Here is a 19778-nt window from a genome sequence, read left to right as displayed (position 1 = left end):
AATTCTGATAAAACTATATGTAATGAGATAAATATTTGACAACTGTAAAGCTAGTAATGAGAAAACCATATGTTTAAAAATAAAAATAAACCTTTTAGTTAGCTATGTATCATTATAGTTTCTTGTATAAAGTATACATCTACCATATTATTCACTTGGATCTGAGGTTTTTTTATGTGGTATTGGTTTATTACAGAAGGTCAAAGTTTACCACAGTACAAAAGAGAAATTAGGCTACATGACAAATGTCATTTAAAAAAAAAGTATGGTCACAACTGAATAGTCAGTGAGTGAATGCATCAGTTACTTAAGTCAGTCTCTTGTTTTTCAATAAATAAAAATGCTGACACAAAATGAAGGTTTTAAAAATAAGCGTGGTTTATAAAACCCAGATATGACAGGATCACCAGAGTGTATACAGAAACACAAATGAGATCATCAGTGGAACCATCATAGGAATACACTCAACATTTACAAACTACTGTCAAAGAGGAAACACTGAGACATTTTCTCTATTTTTATATCTCTAGTTAATCACAGAACCACACGTTTTTTCTTTTTTTCTTTACTAACTCAAAAGTACAACCATCTATCAACTACAAACAATGTCACAGTCAAGGATTTAAAAAGGGATACAACATCAAGATAACAGATAGAAAAGATGCAGAGATATCAAGCACTTAACATCATGTGTTTAGCAAGCAATCAAGTCGACATAGTTTTCCCTCCCCATGAAGAAATGATGTTAGGGCTTGTGTATTATTCCAGTTCTGTATTTTTAAAAGTAAATAAATTATTAATAATAAAACATTTACAAACTAAAAACCCTACATTTTGAGGGTTCATCTCATAACACAACCCCTATTTAGGGTGTTAATGAGAATGTTAACATGTCCCAATCGTCTCCAAATCCTCCCCAGCCAGATCAGTTCACGATATCGACCCAAAATCACTGTCACCCAACAAGTCCTGTCAAATGGGCACAAACCCTGGGGGTGAAAGTGTTATGAGCAGAAATATATACCTACTGTAAATAAAACCGATCACATTCTATATTCACAACTGCATCTTAAGTTACACTATTTCGACAGAATTCACATATGTAAAACTGGATTGTAACTAATCAAAATGCCCTTCATCTGCCATAATACTGCTCATTTAAAAGCAAACGTTTCCAACTTGTACATAAATAATTAGTACAATAAATAAATCAACATTCTTAAACATTTTTTAAAATGTACAAAATTAAACTATTTACAGTGCAAAACAAAAGCAGCATGCAGGCAAGACAATTGGCAATGCATTACAAAAAACAAAACAAAAAGCAATGGATGGGGCAATTTTATGCTCAGCATCCACATACGGTGATATTGGTTCGGGAAGTGTATAATTTCTAAAATTTTTGTGTGAACCTTGATAGTCTTCTCAATAAAGGACTCAGTCAGTTCTGAGAGTCAAGAACTAAAAACAGCAAAGTAAGACACTTGTGTGCCAAAACATAATTTTGAGAACAACAAGACTGACATTTCATTAATATTAAAACACCATACGTTAACACAGTTACACCACATTTTCAATGAGGATAGCACGCTATATTCTTTTGCAACCACAATTCACATGTAGTTTTCCCCTTTCTTCTGTTAGATTTGTAATCCAAACTACATTTTAGCATTCTACATTCTACATATTTTTGCATCAAATGTGTTTAGGCAATAAATAAATGAATAAATAAACCTAGTCACAAACAATGCCTGCTATCTGTACATCTTTTTTTTTCATTAGCATTATCACTTTTCTTTTAAAGACTTAATAAGAAGAGAGATTGTGAAGACAGACTCATCTTTTCATTTGATTTTAGTTAGAGCTGAAAGATTGTGCTTGCAAAAATACAAGGATGCATGCTGCCGAAAGAGTCTCAAAAACTAAGAGCTGAATAAATAAGCAAAACAAACATCAGCTAAAACAGCCCTGGTGTTTTCTTTTTTGATGACAACAGTGGATATTATTTATAATAAAAGTCATTGTAAGTTAAAATGACAGTCTTCACTCTCTGCTGTCAAAACATTTTGGTAAAGAGGTGAAAAACAGATGCTTTCCTCCTAAAAATGCTTTGACATTTATATATTATGTATGAAAATGTATGAAAGACAAGTAGTTATAGCTGTCTTGCAAAAATGTACATTATAAATGTACATTATAAATCATGTACACTTTTTTTGTCATTAACTTACAACTGATTAGAAATGTATTGCCACACTCATCAAGCTTACAAATAATCAAACTGCGACCATGTTGGTAAGGAAAAAGCTTACATTAAAAGATGTCTCCTCACCACACTGAAACTACTTTTTGATGCACAACATCTCATATGGTTTACCACAATAAAAAACTGATGTCACAACCATAAGAATTACAATCGACAGGCAGTGTTCGCATTTCCTCTTTGGCTAAGAGTGGTTATGGCAATGCTTAATAAGTGATACAAAAAGCCATATAGGAAACACATTAGCTCAATTAAAATGTGTCCAATTCCATTCAGTTTGCGGTTGGGTGACAATTATTCCTGAATCTTTTCAATTTAGTGCATCATTTCAATTAAAATAGTTCACAGAATCACCTCTTTTTCAGAGGACAGATTTTTTTTTTTTACCCAAATGGTATTTCAAATATTAACCAGCAATTTCAGATTTACTTATAGTAGTTTCACTGGTCAAATTATCAATGAAAGTAATAATTCTTAACATCCTCAGAGGACAGCAGGGCATAAACCTTTCATTTAGCGTCACACACACACACACACACATATCTCTCTAACACAAATCATGCATGGCAAAAATATGACAGCTTTGATATCAAAGCAATGCATGTAAAAAAACAACAACAACATATTTGCATAAAATATGATGAAACAATAAAACTCTAAAGATGTTTTTTTGTGGATTACAAAAATTAAGCATTTCCAAAAAGTGCCACCAGGGCCTTACTCTGACGTCATGACAACTCAAAAAAAAAAAAAAAAAAATTATATATATATATATAACACCCCCGCCCCAAACAATTAAAAAATATAACAAACATCAACTACCTAGCTGTTGTTATTTCTAAATGCGCTGCAGTTATAACAGTTATAGTGTGCAACTTGAGTCAGTGCGTTGTACGATATTATATTTTTCTTTCCTATGATAACTCTCCTCCCTGTAGTTCCTAGTTATTATTTTAAGTTTGTAAACAGTCATATGCAGTAATAAAGATCCAAAAACCTAAACAAATGTACAAAAAAGTATCAATATAGAGGAACATAATGAAAAAGTCTAATAAAAAAAGTACCTTGAGGAAAATTCCAGACTTGGCTTTTCCGTGCGTGTCTGTATATTTTGTTGTATGTGTGTGTTAGTGTTTGTACGATGTCACTGTTGTGTCCTGATATGTCTCTCTGCTGTTTTTGTGCTTAACTCTGTTCACTACTCTGTCTTTGGATGCTTTTGTGAGTGTTGAAAAGAGAGAGTGTGTGAATATGTGTGTATCTGTGTGTGTTTGGGATCAGGTGTGCTGAGGCAGCTCTGGGGGGAACCAGTAGAAAGCGGAGACAGGTGGCGTGACAGCGACATCTGGGTTCAGCTGAAGGCCTCATCGTCCGTATCCTCAATGAGCACCTTAGTATCCTTCTTAGACCTGTCAGAGAAACACACTTATATTAAGCAGTTCCAAAAAGTGCCACTTAACGACCTCAGATGTGTGGAGTCAGTAAGATTTTTGTTTTGCAAAAATGTCATGTATCAAAAAAATGCTGTTCTTTTGGAATTTAAAATCTGAACTTTCGAAAAACAAAACGGATAATGGTCATTGTTTTTCACATAAATATGAAGCAGCACAATTGTTTTCAACATTAGTAATAATAAAATAATGCTTTTTTCAGCACAGCATATTAGAATTATACAGTAGTAGCTGTTTTATAGTAGATGTTATTTACACCATAAATGTTTTGCATTTGAAAAATATTAAAATATAAAAAATTCTTACCCTAATCTAACCCTTAAATGTAGGTTTTTTTTTGGTGTAACCGAATGCATTTAAATTGGTTTGTTGATGTTAAAGGGATAGTTAAAAAAAATGAAAATTACCCCATGATTTACTCATCCTCAAGCCTTCCCAGGTGTATATGACTTTCTTCTTTGAGATGAATACAATCAGAGTTTTATATAAAAAAAATATACTGGTTCTTTATAATGGCAGTGAATAGGGGTTGAGAGTTTGAAGTCCAAAAAAGTGCATCCATATTGCATTCCAGCGGATGATGTAGGACAAAGTGTAAACTCTATATGATGATGGATGTGCTTTTTTGGGCTTCAAAATCTCGACCCCCATTCAATGCCATTACAAAGCATGGAAAAGCCAGGATATTTTTTATTATAACTCTGATTGTATTTGTCTGAAATAAGAAAGTCATATACACCTAGGATGGCATGAGGGTAAGTAAATCATGGGGTAATTTTCATTTTTGGATGAATTATCCCTTTAAATAATATTTTTGAGTTAGCTTTTTTATTTATAACATTTGAAATGTTGTAATTATCATCAAGTCATAATAGTAATTTTAATGCATTACAATTTTTTATAGGTGTACCTAACGAAGTTGCCTACTTATAACTCTATGAAATGTGTTTGATTAATACAATATAAAATAAAAAAATACAAAATAAAAACTATAAAATCTCATACTGTGAGGATAGCAGTGGTCGTCGTAAGGACAGGCTGTAGCTCCGTTTCCAGCTCCTTTTGCCCTGCCTGTTCCGGACTCCATCGTCCTGGTCCATCATCTGCTCCAGCAGCGTCTGGTCATCAGCGTTTAGAGGAGCCACTGAGATGTCCCGCACCGCTCGGAACTCACCGCAGTTATTCAAGTGCTCATTCTCAAGACGGAAGAAGTTCCACACAAAACGTCTAGAGGGAGAAAACAATTCAAAGAAAGAGAAAGGATTAGGAGAGAAATGGGCTTCGTGAGGGAACCGGAGGGGGTTTGGGAGTTCAAGAAAAGATCATCATTACTTAAATCATAAAAATGTAAAAACACAACAACAATAAAATGTAACATGTTCTTTTATTAATCTGCATGTCATGTGAGAATTAACCAACATTAGAGAACTGAGAATGTGAATGTGTTGTTAAATTATTGAAATAGAAACTTAAAATCTCAGGGGTTACTTCGAGTGAATATTTTAGCTGAAAGGGATTGAGCTAATGAAAATGGAGAGTCCTTGGTTTTACACAAGCATCTCACCTAAACACTTCCAGAGGAGCTAAAATGGTAACCACGATGTCCTCGATGGAAGGAATGGCAGTCATGGAAGTCAGAGAGATCTGCAGTGTCCAGGCGAAGCGCAGGATCACATCTTCTATAATGGCACAGTAGTAGTAGGCCTAAAAGAAACAAGAAATGTCATTATGAGAACTGGAGGCAACAGATAAATATCCCTGCTGACTGTTACATTATCCCTGCTAGAAAATGAGAACATCTTAAAACAACCCAAGCTAGGTTTGAACCTACAACACTGTGCTATATATTATAGGTTTGACAGTCAATATGGTGCTTTAAGATTGTATATTATTTTCTGCCATATCTTACTTTATGTGGGTAAACAATCTCCTCTCTCAAGAAGATATTCTCGCCTGCATTGCGATCAAAAAGACCCCAGTCCATCTTTAGGTCCCAGATCAGGGTGTAGAGTGAACTGACGACTGAAGACAGGATCAGCATGTAGAAAAACACCTCAGCATCGGCATGTTTCTGGTCTGGAACAGAGAAAGTGAACTTGATATTACCATTACATCCACTAGAGGGAGACTGTTTACCATCCATCCAGCTACACTACACTAATACAAGACCACTGTTTGCAGTACCAGTGCCATTGTAGCTTTGGTTATTCACTGAAAAGTCATTCAATGTCAAAATACCACGTCATATATTACTGTTTTGATATTATTAAAAAGAATGGTACTATGACTAAAATGCTTTTAGTTAGTTAAAGTTACAAGAACAATAAAAAATGTATATTAATTGAAATCTAGTGAAGAGTTAGTCTGTGCCATTTTTACTCCCTGTTCACTACCATAAAACATTTTGGAGAAAATTTTTGGAAATAAATAAACACTTAATCAGCAAGGATGCATTAAATTAATCAAAATCTTTTGAAAATTATAAAAAATACAAAAATAATTTTTTATGAACTTTCTATTATTCAAAGGATCCTGAAAAAAATGATCACAGTTTCCACAAAACATATTAAGCAAAAGCAGCACAACAATTTTCTTTGTTGATAATATGAGATTTTTCTTGCAAACTGAAATCAGCATATTAGAATGATTTCTGAAAGATCACGTGACACTGAAGACTGGAATTATGATGCTGAAAATTCAGCTTTGCCACCACAGCAATAAAATATATTTTAAAAGAAAGTAGAAAACAGTTCTTTTAAACTATTGATCACATACATGCAGCTTGGTCTGGACCGTATGATGATATATATTGTGGTTATGGTACATTTTTAATGACATAAATGGAACCTTAAGACTGAGTATAAGACTACCTTTCAAAAACATCAAATAGTCTTACACACCTTTTGAACACCAGTGTATATTCAGCTATTTTTACATTACTGCTCCCCAAAATAAATAGACTGCATACAGTTCTTTATATTCTTACTCCTAATTTGTTTATGTGTGTGTGTGTGTGTATATATATATATATATATATATATATATATATATATATATATATTATATATATATATATATATATGTATGTATGTGTGTGTTAAGCGTATATATCCTTATAAACAAGTATAAAAAGAACTACATCTAATTTGATCAGCAACTATTTTTGCTGCAACTCAGACCAATATTACCAATATTACAAACCTTAAACATAAATAACCCTAAAGTAGCTGTATAATCTGGTAAAAGACAGAGGATAAAAGCTGAATGGGAAATCAATTAGCAGCTAATATTGATGACGAGGCATGGGAGAACATTTATGGAACCATGGCAAAATATACCCATTTTGCACAAGGGCAATAAAGTACAAAAAAAAAATAACTATGAAGAACTGAAACATAAGAGACAGAGTCATCCTGAAGTACAATATTAGAGCATCAGTGTAAGTTAATAGGGGGTGAGACATTTATCAGATAGTGGAACAGTGCAGATCTCAGGTCAGTGAATGGTTAAATTTCTTAGGCCTCAGACAGCAGACGGAGCTGAATCTGGAACAGGCCCATCAGTCTTAATAAAGCCTTTCACACATTGCCATTCAGGCGCCAGGAAACCAGAGGAGGACATGTTTTTGCCAGAACACATAATAGCCCTGTCCATCCTATTTCAGCCCTGAGCTACGAATGCCCATGTTGAATATGGTTTCCCTAGACTACCCGAAAATCCAGATGTATACCCCATAAGAGAGCAATACAAGTCTAATCTATTCACACAGGCCAGACGGAGGTTGGAAAATGACCATGAAACTCTAAAAACATTTTTGGGTGCATTAAACCTTGATTAATATGAGTAGAATATATAAAATACTATTAAAAATACATTTCTATTTTAAATAAATGTTAATAAATAAAAGTTATTTTTAAATGCAATATTTCAATTATTATGGTTTTGTGATGTAGCCATTGTGAGCATAAGACTTCTTTCAAAAACAACTATCTTACAGACACCACAATTTTGAAAATTAATATACATTAAAGTACATTGGCCCATTATATTTTTGCTTGCAATAAGATATATCTGATGGATATTCAGATTTTGGTCAATTTGAGCATAACAGCATTCACCATTAACCAATAACATCCTTGTCAACTGGTAATAAACATTTCTATATTCAATGAATCAGTGAATTTTAAGTAAATATTGTTCCAGATATCCTCTCTCATTTGTCAGATATCATCATTATATTGAACTGAATGTAAATACAGCACTTGTATCAGCACCATCATCGGCCATTAAAAAAACCACATTGGTTTCCCGCCACTGGTCTGGTCACGCTGAACTTTGATTTAATCTCATTAACACAGTGGCAGATTTATGTAAACATCAACCATGATGACCCAAACCCATTTCCCACAGGACCACAAATCTATCTCAACATCCCTCCGAGTCCTTGGACACAGGAGACATTTCTTTCTTTCAAAGTTGACAGCATTTCGTTGTCTTTGGTAATAGAGTACAGAATGGGAAATAGAATGGTCACTCTCTGCACCTGACCACATGATGGCTACATGACAAAAGAAAAATTTTATAAACAAATGAATTGAATAGAAATGAGCATCACTGAAATTAAATCCCAGGTATGGAAAAATAGAATTCCAAACCAATACTGACCACGTATGTTAACTGATTAATCTGTACTAAGATGTGTATTTATGCACATGCTGGGGGTTAAGACATTACAGTAGTGATGTTTAAAATCAAGCTGTGATATTTGACTACATAGTCAATCATTGCTGCATACTCCATCTGGCCCATATTCCTGGGTACATGTGGTCCACATGAAACCACCATCAGAGCAGGTAAACACTTGATCAAAGATCCAGGTCTTACACAGAGAGAGTAAAAAATAAATCCAACCATACTTCAGTAGTTCAGAGCTTCATCATTATTTTAGAAATACACTCCCACTGTTCTGTCTTGCCACAGGCAGGCAATTACAGCTCAAGCTCCTCTGGATAGTTCATTTCCGCTTTTCTTTTTTGCTCTCTCACTTCATATTTTCTCTCTCCTTTAACCATTTTTTTTAGTGTTCACATAGCATCTTCTGTTTGCATTTTGCTCCGTTTTGTTGGATGTCATTGAGTTCTTCAGCTGTGCTTAAGCTCAGATCGACATTTCTCATTAAAGTTTAAATGAAATCTTTGAGGATATCGACCCACAACCATTTCTGCAATCACTTCTACAATGAAATAGAGCGCTAAAAACATGAAAGCAGGTGTAATGGGGTTATTGACAAAAGAACGGACAAAAAGAGAAAATAAGCACAATGCAAATCTTGCAGACATGATGCTAGGGAAAATCCAAAAAGACTTGTAAATCATTGGGACTGTATCCACAATCTTTGAGTAGCAAATCCGGATTTTCACCATTAAAGGGTTAGTTCACCCACATAGCAAAATTATGTAATTAATAACTTACTCTCATGTTGTTTCAAACCCGTAAGACCTCCGTTTATCTTTGGAACACAGTTTAAGATATTTTAGATTTAGTCCGAGGGCTCTCAGTCCCTCCATTGAAGCTGTGTGTACGGTATACTGTCCATGTCCAGAAAGGAAAGAAAAACATCATCAAAGTAGTCCATGAGACATCAGAGGGTCGGTTAGAATTTTTTGAAGCATCGAAAAAACATTTTGGTCCAAAAATAGTAAAAACGACGACTTTATTCAGTATTGTCTTCTCTTCCGTGTCTGTTGTGTGAGAGAGTTCAAACCAAAGCAGTCTAGATATCCGGTTCACGAACGAATCATTCAGTTCACCAAATCGAACTGAAATGTTTTAAACGGTCCGCATCTCTAATACGCATTAATCCACAAATGACTTAAGCTGTTAACTTTTTTAATGTGGCTGACACTCCCTCTGAGTTCAAACAAACCAATATCCCGGAGTAATTAATTTACTCAAACAGTACACTGACTGAACTGCTGTGAAGAGAGAACTGAAGATGAACACCGAGCCAAGACCACATAAGAAGAATCAAGGAGCTGATGATACTGCGCATGTGTGATTCAGCGTGAAGCAGACCGACACACAGAGCACCTGAACCGAACTGATTCTTTTATTGATTGATTCTGAACTGATTCTGTGCTAGTGTTGTGAGCGCGGGTAAACTAAAGGCTTGAATCAAGGGCAATCATCGCAAATGACGCCATTACGTGGAGCGCAAAAGAAGCGGTGAACAGTTTTCTTTAACCAGTTTATTGAATCGAACTGTTCGAAAGAACTACTGGTGATCCGAAAACCGATGCAACCGGTTCTTGACTTGTGAACATTGCCTTTCTGGACATGGACAGTATACCATACACACAGCTTCAATGGAGGGACTGAGAGCTCTCGGACTAAATCTAAAATATCTTAAACTCTGTTCCGAAGATAAACGGAGGTCTTACGGGTTTGAAACAACATGACGGTAAGTTATTAATTACATAAATTTGCTATCTGGGTGAACTAACCCTTTAAGCCACACTACACACAGGGACACATTAATGCTTTTCATGTCTACCACTGATCTCAATCTCACACCGGTTTGGCTCATGACTAATGTTAATTTAAACATTAATTATGCTCAGACATATTGCATTCCTTTGGGATTAGTTTACATGAAAACTAAAATAAATCAAATTAACAGACTCATTTATCTGGGCAGCTTACTAGAGTGAACATCAGTTTCAATCAGGGCACAAATGATGGAGGTGATTTCAGATGCATTCATATATTAAATGGGCTCTCTGCCAGGAACGTCTAGAGTGGATCCTAATGAATGCATCAAATGAGTGGCAAGGACGCCATGTTGGGTTGAATACGGCCTGTTTTAGTCACATGAGGCCAGTGGTGTCAAAAGTATTGGCTTTCATTACTCAAGTAGAAGTATAGATACTAGGTCTTAAAAAGACTTTTGTAGAAGTTGAAGTATCCACTCACGCTTTTTACTCAAGTAAAAGTGTAAAAGTACTGGTTTAAAAAACTACTTAAAGTATAAAAGTAAAAGTAATGTAAGGGAACGAATGCCATTAAGAACAAAAGCTTAGGCCGCACCACAGGGGCCTATTGTGAACTACCCCACCTCCTAAAAAAAACATTTTTCTAAAGGCCATAATGAATATAATGTTATATTAAATGTTCATGTTGAAAAATTTGGGATGCACTAGGCTACATGTTTCAGCAACATATATGCCCATTGAAAATGAACGCATTTTAGTACAATGCAAATACATTAAAGGACTAGAGATATGATTACTAGTTGCCAATAAGTATTGTTATGGTGCAAAAAGTCAAACTTTAGAGGCATGTCATCAATAACCTTTAATGGAATGTAAATGTACATCCAAGCTTAGCTGCAGGAATCTGCCAGGGCAATGGACAAGAACATTGGTGCAGGCTTAGTAACAATTACTCTTGTAACGTTGTCTATTTACAATAAGCATTATAGTGCTGTCAAAATTAATGATTAATCCAAGTGATTAATCAATAACTAAAAAGGAAAATTAACTCATAATCCGGATACCTTCTTGATTGATAGCTTCCTGTACAAAGTTGGTATAGCCTAGATATCACAACATTGTCAATCGCAAACGATAATTTATTAAAACGTCTCACTACCGAACTACCAACAGTAGCTTTATTTGTGGAGAACGAAGATAAAGCACCCATTTGGTAAATGAGCCAGTGAGAAATAATAACTTTTAAATAGGGTCCAGTGCCTTTTCGATACTTTTAAAACAGTACAGGCGCCTATACTTAAAAAAAAGAACCTAAAAAAAAAACTATGGATAACTTAAAAGAACATTCCAAATATTTTAAATAAATCCATAGCTTTCACCTTGGATGCTCTCACTTCCCAAGTTGTGCTTCCCTTAATCTAAGGCTAATAAATGTATTTCACAATCTGGGTCATTATTTAATATAAAACCACACATAATTCTACTGTATATCTGTCACTCACTCTGATATTTAGTTAAGATGAGTGCTGTCTGTCACTGTCTTAAATCAGTTCTGTGAATGACTGTATGCTCATTCTTTATAAAGTAGCAACAATGTCGTTTGTAAAGTACAGTAATGTGCAAAAGTCTTAGGCACATTAGTATTTTCACCCCAAAAAAGGGTTTTAAGCCAGTTATTTAAATCTTTTGCTTTAGTGTCTCCATAGTAAATATCAGTTTGCCATTAATTTTAATAATAATCTAGTGCGATTTTTAATGCACAAGCAGTTTGCCAACGGCAAAATGAATGTTTGGAAATGTAAACTGATATTTTCTACCAACACACTACAGCAAAATATATAAATAGCCGAACACCATTCTTTTAAGTGAAAATACTAACGTGCCTAAGACTTTTGTACAGTAGTTAGTGTATGTATAAAGTACGTATGATTAAATTAATATTTAGTATAAGTATATTTAAATAAGTGTAATTAAAGTATTTGTTCGGTCATATGTGTTAAGGGCTAGATTTTCACTGGAGGAAACGGCTGTGACAAGCGAAAACTTTACAGTAGATGAGAAAGCGACAGCTTCTTCGTGACCTTTTGTAAACTGTATTTATGACAAATAACTTCACTGATACAGATTCTAACAATCTATCGATAAACACACACCTTGTGTCCTCTGTCTCTGTTTGAGCTCGTGCTGCTCCGCCGCGGTCTGCGGATTGAAGAGCGCGCTGAAAGACGGGGAGGAGACCGGTCTGACGCCGGTTTCATATGAAATTTAAGCCGACTGACTCTGAGGCGATCGGATACCGGTTCCATACCCAACCCTACTTTTAAGAAATACATTTTATGATAAACGAACCAAAAACTGTCTATGCCCTTGCTGGAGGGTGATGTAATTTGTGTCATGTGCAGGTGCGATGGATCGCATACAAACCAATAGGGTGTCGGGATGGTATCTGTTTATACTTCTCATCCAACCACAATCAAATTCACTCCATCCGGATGGCGCGATTTATCTGGATAGGTTTTTTTTTTTTTTTTTTTTTTTGAGTGATGACAAGCCGGAATGAAAACAAGGCGAAATGAAATACCAGTAACGAAGCTATTTTTAAAATGTAAGGAGTAGAAAGTACAGATACTTGCGTGAAAATGTAAGGAGTAGAAGTAAAAAGTCGGCTGAAAAATAATTACTCAAGTAAAGTATAGATACCCAAAATTTCTACTTAAGTACAGTAACGAAGTATTTGTACTTCGTTACTTGACACCTCTGCATGAGGCAGACGCTATGGGCTATGGTCCAGACATCATATATTTCACTGATACAGAGATATATCTAATACACACTGAAAACTTAAGCAAAGTGCACCCATGCTTGATATTTAAACACTGACATTTAAGGGAAATAACCAGAAATGGCCGTGTGTGCACAGTGAATATAAATAATGAAATGGATGAAACGGCTTAGCCGAGTGCTTTGAGATTGATTTGGGCTGAAGTTGTCTTTCTGAAGAGATACGGGAAGGCATGGAGGCCGACTGTTTGATAAGAGAGCGTGAGACAGACAGAGAGACACGTTTGAGCAGCAGTCTTTGCACTTCAGATGGATTTCAGTGGCAGAATAATCAGACGTTAATTGTAGATAGAGACAAGGGATGTGTCTGGAATCTTAATGGCATGCTTTTAAACGCTTTAAGAGCTCATATGAACCGAATGTAGGATAATTAATGTGACTGAATGCTAAATCTGCTGCTTGGAGACAAATTAGTTTTTATAAAGCAGGCCACTATTTTTTAAATGCATAAATGTAATTCCAACCTGTTTCTTACAAAACTCTTAATGCCTTTATGCAATGTATCTCTAACTTAGATGCTTCTTGTTTATGTTGCTATATAAACCATGACTCTAACAGACAAGGACAGGCTCAGGGTCATCTCTGCTTTTTCTCAAAACATGCTTCTGTTGCCCATTCATTTGTATCTGTAGGCAAACAATGGCACACAGGTGCTCTTTGTGCGGAACATTTTTCATTTGAATCAATGTTAGATGACAACAGTAAATTCCACAAAACAGCAAAAAATACATAGTAACATAAATAAATAGTATACCACAAGTTTTTACCCAGATGCCATCAAGATAAAACTTCTAGAACTTTTAAACTACATTCACCAAACTTGGCACAAGCCTTCATCCTGTTCTGTTTGTCAAGCTAACTATAATGAACGTTCTGGTCACATGATCATGTTTGTAATTAACTGCAGTGTGTTTGTCTGTACCTTTATGAGTTCTGTAGAGGGCTGCAAACGTGACCACAAAGAAGGTGGTGGAGTATTTCCCAGCATTCACCAGGTGAGGGAAGGCTCTCCTGGTGTCCCGGTAACGTCGCAGACACTGAACAAACCGCATCCAGGCAGGCAGACAGTGGATGATGGCCCGAACTCCATAAGAGTAGCTGTTACACCGTTCATCGCCTTATTTAGGAGGATACAATTATGAATGCACATTTTAATTTCCAAGACCATACTATAATATTGCAATCCAGTAATGTTCAAACATATCCCAGCAGAAAACCATTGTTTTAAATATATTTTTCTATCAATTTAATGATGATTATATAATAATTCAGGGATCAACAATAAGGATTTTGTCTTGAAATTTAGCATTTAGTTTTGATAAACTGGAATATATTTGACATGTATACAAAATATGCAATACGCACAAATTACAAATGTAGTCAAAATTGCAAGTTTCTGTCACTTTTTAACAAATAAATCAGTAATGAGTAATATGCTATCATTTTCCAGCAGATGGGTTTGTGAATTTAAAACTGTGACATAGATATTTTATTGATAATTACATTTAAATTAAATAATACTAATACAATTACTACTAATAATTAAAACAAAATATTTTAGAATGAACAGTGTTGAGTCCTGATGCTCACTTTCTCTTACTCCTCTTATTTCTCAGTATTCTCCTATATTCTTTATTCTATATTAGACAGTCGCAGATGCTCTGAATTTCCTGGTCCATTTCACATGATAAACTCCACTGAACCTGAAGAACTCCTATCTGTGTTGACACTGTCTGCAATCGTAATTCATGTGCAAGAGCAACTGGCCATTAATCACAACCAGCCATTCAGCTACCATTACATCTAATGTTGAAATTGGGATGGTTCACCATGAATGGCTCAGTCAGTACAAACTTGAATGATTACATTTCAGGATGGCATCATTCTGAATCGATTACCATATATGGAGGGCAGTAAGCCGCTGCGATCTCCCCACTGCAGCTCCATGCTGTAGTAACAGACCAGATACTCCAGATCTGAGAGCACAATGACCAAGGAATTGAGTTGATCTGCCAGCCAGAAGTCTGCAAACTCCACTCGGTGGAACGGGGCGGTGAACACACGCAACTACAAACAGAGAAATTATGATAGCTTAAATATTTATACTGTGCACAGTGCTTAGGGTAATCATTGAGGACAATAATAAACAGCAGAATTCATTGCAAGTGCTTTTTTTCTCTCAAAATGAAGTGATGTATGTATAACAGCACAATCCTGAGGCAGAGTGAACTCTGAGACAGCGAGTGAAGATCTTTAGGAGAACTCAGCTGGCTAAAGACAGCTCAGTGGGGTTTTTATTATTATTATTATCAGCTCCTAACCAATAAACTAGCTTTCACTGTGTAATGATGGGGTTAGATGTGTTTCAACATGAATCTAGCAAACTGTGAATCATGTTTGTTACATGACTTCATGAACTTCATGTTGAAGTAAGTTATTTGGATAAAGATCATGACTTATTAAATCAAGTTTATTCAGGGTAAACTGCACCAGCAGCCTTGAAATGCAGAAAATATTATTTATAAAATTAATAACTGAAATATTAAAAGGCTGAAAAATTTAAACGTAAGTTAATATCGGTAACAAATAAAAAATAAAGTTTGATGACAAAGATTTACTTTTTATATGCAAAATACGAGCTGTAAATAGAATACCCAATTAGACAAAAAAATTAACGAGTTAAATAAATGATGTGAAGAAAAATTAAAAATATATATTTTTTATAAATAAATGAAATAAAATAATATATAAGATACAATTACATACTATACATATAGGCTACATGCTCATTTAGGCGAGTTACCTTTGTTGCCCTTGAGTCACATTGTTTTTTCCCCACATATTTTCCCGTGGCTCAACCATTCTACCCTATGTAATGAAATTGTACCTCTCTCAGCCTTCAGGCCACCGCTGACATTTCCCAGCAACATAGTTTTGCACTACACCGATCTATGCCATCATACTCTTGAGGCTCAAATGCCAGTGAATATCGATTTCCCCCCACACAAACTCTGATCAGTTATTATTACCTTATGAAACAGGTGAAAGCGTTCCACAAAAATGGTTTTAGACATAAGGTCTGAATGTGAGGTACATTTCAGTGTTACAGCTACATGTGCGATGCACAGCTTGAGTTTGACAGCATGTTTGAGCTCTGGGAAGAAAGCCACCCACTGTTTGGCCATCAGTAAGTGTTGGTTTTAATCTACAGGAAGTGTGTGTGTGTCTGCGTGTGCTACAAGGACTAAGGCTCCAGTCTAGGTCAATTAGATGCGGGGAGGGCAATGAGACAGAGGCTGGCAGCTGCTGATGGCTCCATCCTAATAATGATTGCACAGGCACAGTCTTCACATCCGCAGAGATAGAGCTACAATCTATTTTCCCTCACCTCACTGCCCTGTGCCTCACACAAAGACACATACATAATCACTCATGTACGCACACAGACCTCATTGAAACACTCTGTACACACAGTTTGTTGTCTGTAATATATTTTTTGAAAGAAATTAATATTTTACTCAGCAAGGATCATTAAACTGATAAAACTACTTGGCAGCAAAAACATTTATGAAGTCACAAAGCATCTATATTTAAAATAAATGCTTTTATTTAGAACTATCTATTTACTTGATTCAAAACAAAAATTAAGTAGCACACCTGTTTTCAACACTGATAATAATAAGAAATGTTTCTGGAGTGCCAAATCAAAAAATATGCTTTGCCATCTCAGGAATAAATTACACTATTTTATTATATTATTTCAAATCGTAATAATATTCCACAATATCTTTTTTTTTTTTGATCGGATAAATGCATCTTTGGTGAGCATAAGAGACTTATTTCACAAACATAATAAAACGAATAGAAATAGGCAGAGAAGACGAAATGGGTGAAGCTGTTTGTGCACTGAAATGAGCTAATTAGCTCTAAGCTAATTTAACTGAATTTGTTATAAATGTGTCTGAACAGGTGGCTTTGCTATTAGAGGGATTCCAGGGAAAACATGATCATTTTATTGTCTTAATCAAAACAGGATATGAGGATTGCAAATGCAGTTTATAACCCACTTTACTTGTAATTTGATACATTTCTAAGTTAAACAGGATATTTAATGAGAACAAAATGGGACTTTTTAAATCCATCTGGAACTGATTGGATCATTAAAAAAATGGTTGTATCAATGTATTAATATAATGGGTTTCATATCTGCATGGAGCCAATTAACAGCATGTAATAGCCTGTGTCACTGATATAATGTTGGCGTAAAAAAAAAAAACACTATTTTAATTACTATTTTTCATATTTTTTTTGCAGCTATGGAAGCTCTGTGTTTATAAAACTGAATGGTTTTGTCTCTCACCAAAAGTTTGATAAGCCAGAAACGGGATTTGTAGTAGGCAGTTTTGAAGGGGTTGATGAGGAACAGCACCATGAAGCCGTAGAGGATGAGGGGGTTTGCCTGCATAGGGAGCCAAGTGTAGTCCGCAAACAGACAGGATAGGATGCTGAGACACCACAACACCCCCAAAAACCCTGCGATCTACAGCAAGACAAAAGCACAGAACATGGAGAAGCATTATTCTTCTTCCTTTCCTATTATTTTATCTGTCTGAATACAATGACCTTATACCTATAGGCTAACTCTAAAAGGTTTGGGTGAGAAAGATCTTTTAAAAAGAAATTAAAGTTTTTTTTAGCAAGGATGCAATAAAAAGATAAAAAAGAGAGTCAAGGAATTTATAACGTTTCAAATCTTTTCAACTTTCTATTCATCAAAGAATCCTGAAAATAAATATATCAGTTTTATATTAAGCTTTTAACATTGATAATAGATAGAAAGTTTTATTGAGCACCATATCATCATATTATAATGATTTCTGAAGGATTTCTGAAGGATTTTCTGAGTGATGGCTGTTAAATATTCAGTTTTGCATCACAGAAATGATTTAATATATATTAAAATAGAAAACAGTTATTTGAAAAGTGTTTGAAAAGTGTTTTATACTGGATTATATAAACTAAATGCAGCCTTTTCAAGCACTTCTTTCAAAGACATAAAATCTAACAGGACCCAAACTTTTGAAAGGCAGTGTATATACAAGCTTCCTGTAAAGCTTCCTTCTACGTGACATGTCTCACCTCAAACAGATGTTGATGTGAAAGATTGTTTCGAGGGTTCAGCTCAAAGATCAGCACATGATTGACACCCGCCTGCCTCCAGCCATAAGTATTAATCCCCAAGAGGAAGAGAAACTGAATCAACAGGAAACCGCCTCGGTAGATGCGCACCAGTGGCCAGATGTTCTGATTACGAATGAAAAAAGCACCTGAGAGGGAAGAATCAGTCGCATAGTTGGATTATCAACAAGGTTTATATAAATTACTGCACTGCTCTAACACAAGCGAGTCGTAGATTATCAGAAGTGCTGGAATTTATACACTGTATAAAATCTATGTAACCAGATGCATATGGATGCGTAAAAAGGTAAAAACAGTACCAATAAGAACAAAGGCGACAGCCAGGACAATGAAGACCCCACAATACAGTCCCACACGAAAGGTGGTCCAGGCAGGTGCAGGCTGAGATTGAGAAAAAGCACATTGAAATCACTGCTGGGCTTATTCTGAAGCAAGGAGTGCACCTCAAAGTAGCTTTTTTATTACAATATACACCTACACTGAAAAACTGGTTTTGCATTAGCATTTGCACTTGGGCAATTTTTATTCCCCAAACACCAATTGTTATTCCCCAAGTCATTGCAACTTAACCTTTTTAAGTTCTGTCACTATATTTACTTAGAACAATTAGCTAGCAGATGGCTTCAACTCAAATAAGTCTTTTTTCTACAGCAAACCATATTTACATTTATGTTAGGCAAAGGACAGAGAACACATGCATTCTCTCCATTAAAGGTAAAACTGAGAACTAAAAGTAATGCATGAAAAGACACTGCAGATATTTTTGACATGATTTTCATGCGGGTGTTTGCTATTATGGTATTTTTCGCCTAGTATATTTTTTGCTTTCCATGTGGGATTAGCTTTAGTATTTTGTTTTTATCCCTAAAATAATCAAAGAATTTACTATGTGCACTTCATTGATTTTGGTATATAAAATACCTTTGATTCTATCAATAATACATTTGAATTAAATATTTAATACAGACACTTAACCTTCATGTTCTTTTGAAGCAGATTTTACTCTCCCAGAGTAAATTAAATAAGAAAATTAAACTCTTATTTTTCCTTAAAAAATTTTAATAGGTATAAAAAAAAAGAAAGAAAACGGTCAGAATCAGAATCTTAGCATGTGAAAATTTATTACATGTTCCCGAGACCCATCAAATCCTGAAACCCTAAAGAGAAGAACATCTTTCATGGATGGCTGAAGAATTGATCAAGTTCAATTTTCATTTTTAAAAGTTCAATGTTAAGCTATTAAAATGGGCTCTCAGACACCAAGGTGGATGAGCATAACGTTACAACTGCTGCGTGCATGTGTGTGTGCGTGTCTCCATGTACTAATCTGAATTTCTTTCTCACCTGTGCTGCTCCAAGAGGTGGAACTCTCAGCCTCTTCATGGCCTTCTGACGGTCACCTCCTTCCAGCTCTGTGGTCACCAGAGCCTGGGCACACAAGGGTCAAATGTCAAACACCATTCTTTAGTTTAGTCATTTCTGCCCTGAATTCCACTTCATTCTAATGTGCTCTTTATCATTTTCAGCATCAAT

The 19778-nt window shown here is 35.2% G+C and overlaps 1 protein-coding gene across 1 annotated transcript in view; it reads right to left on the bottom strand.

Moving 5' to 3' along the window:
- Window positions 1-354: 354 nt before the first annotated feature.
- LOC128018863 (xenotropic and polytropic retrovirus receptor 1 homolog) overlaps window positions 355-19778 on the bottom strand; it is a 71430-nt gene continuing 52006 nt past the window's right edge. The window contains exons 6-15 of the mRNA XM_052604694.1: window positions 19590-19673; window positions 18545-18626; window positions 18186-18373; window positions 17407-17586; window positions 14945-15113; window positions 13969-14163; window positions 5624-5790; window positions 5279-5418; window positions 4720-4941; window positions 355-3672 (exon numbers count right to left, since the gene is read on the bottom strand). Of these exons, the coding sequence (XP_052460654.1) occupies window positions 3615-3672; window positions 4720-4941; window positions 5279-5418; window positions 5624-5790; window positions 13969-14163; window positions 14945-15113; window positions 17407-17586; window positions 18186-18373; window positions 18545-18626; window positions 19590-19673 (1485 nt within the window). The 3' untranslated portion in view covers window positions 355-3614. The remainder of the gene's footprint in view (window positions 3673-4719; window positions 4942-5278; window positions 5419-5623; window positions 5791-13968; window positions 14164-14944; window positions 15114-17406; window positions 17587-18185; window positions 18374-18544; window positions 18627-19589; window positions 19674-19778) is intronic.

Source organism: Carassius gibelio, chromosome A8 (assembly GCF_023724105.1).
Source record: "Carassius gibelio isolate Cgi1373 ecotype wild population from Czech Republic chromosome A8, carGib1.2-hapl.c, whole genome shotgun sequence".
Lineage (NCBI taxonomy): Eukaryota > Metazoa > Chordata > Actinopteri > Cypriniformes > Cyprinidae > Carassius > Carassius gibelio.
The sequence above is the reverse complement of the archived record's forward strand: the minus strand, read 5'-3'. Positions and strand labels throughout refer to the sequence as shown.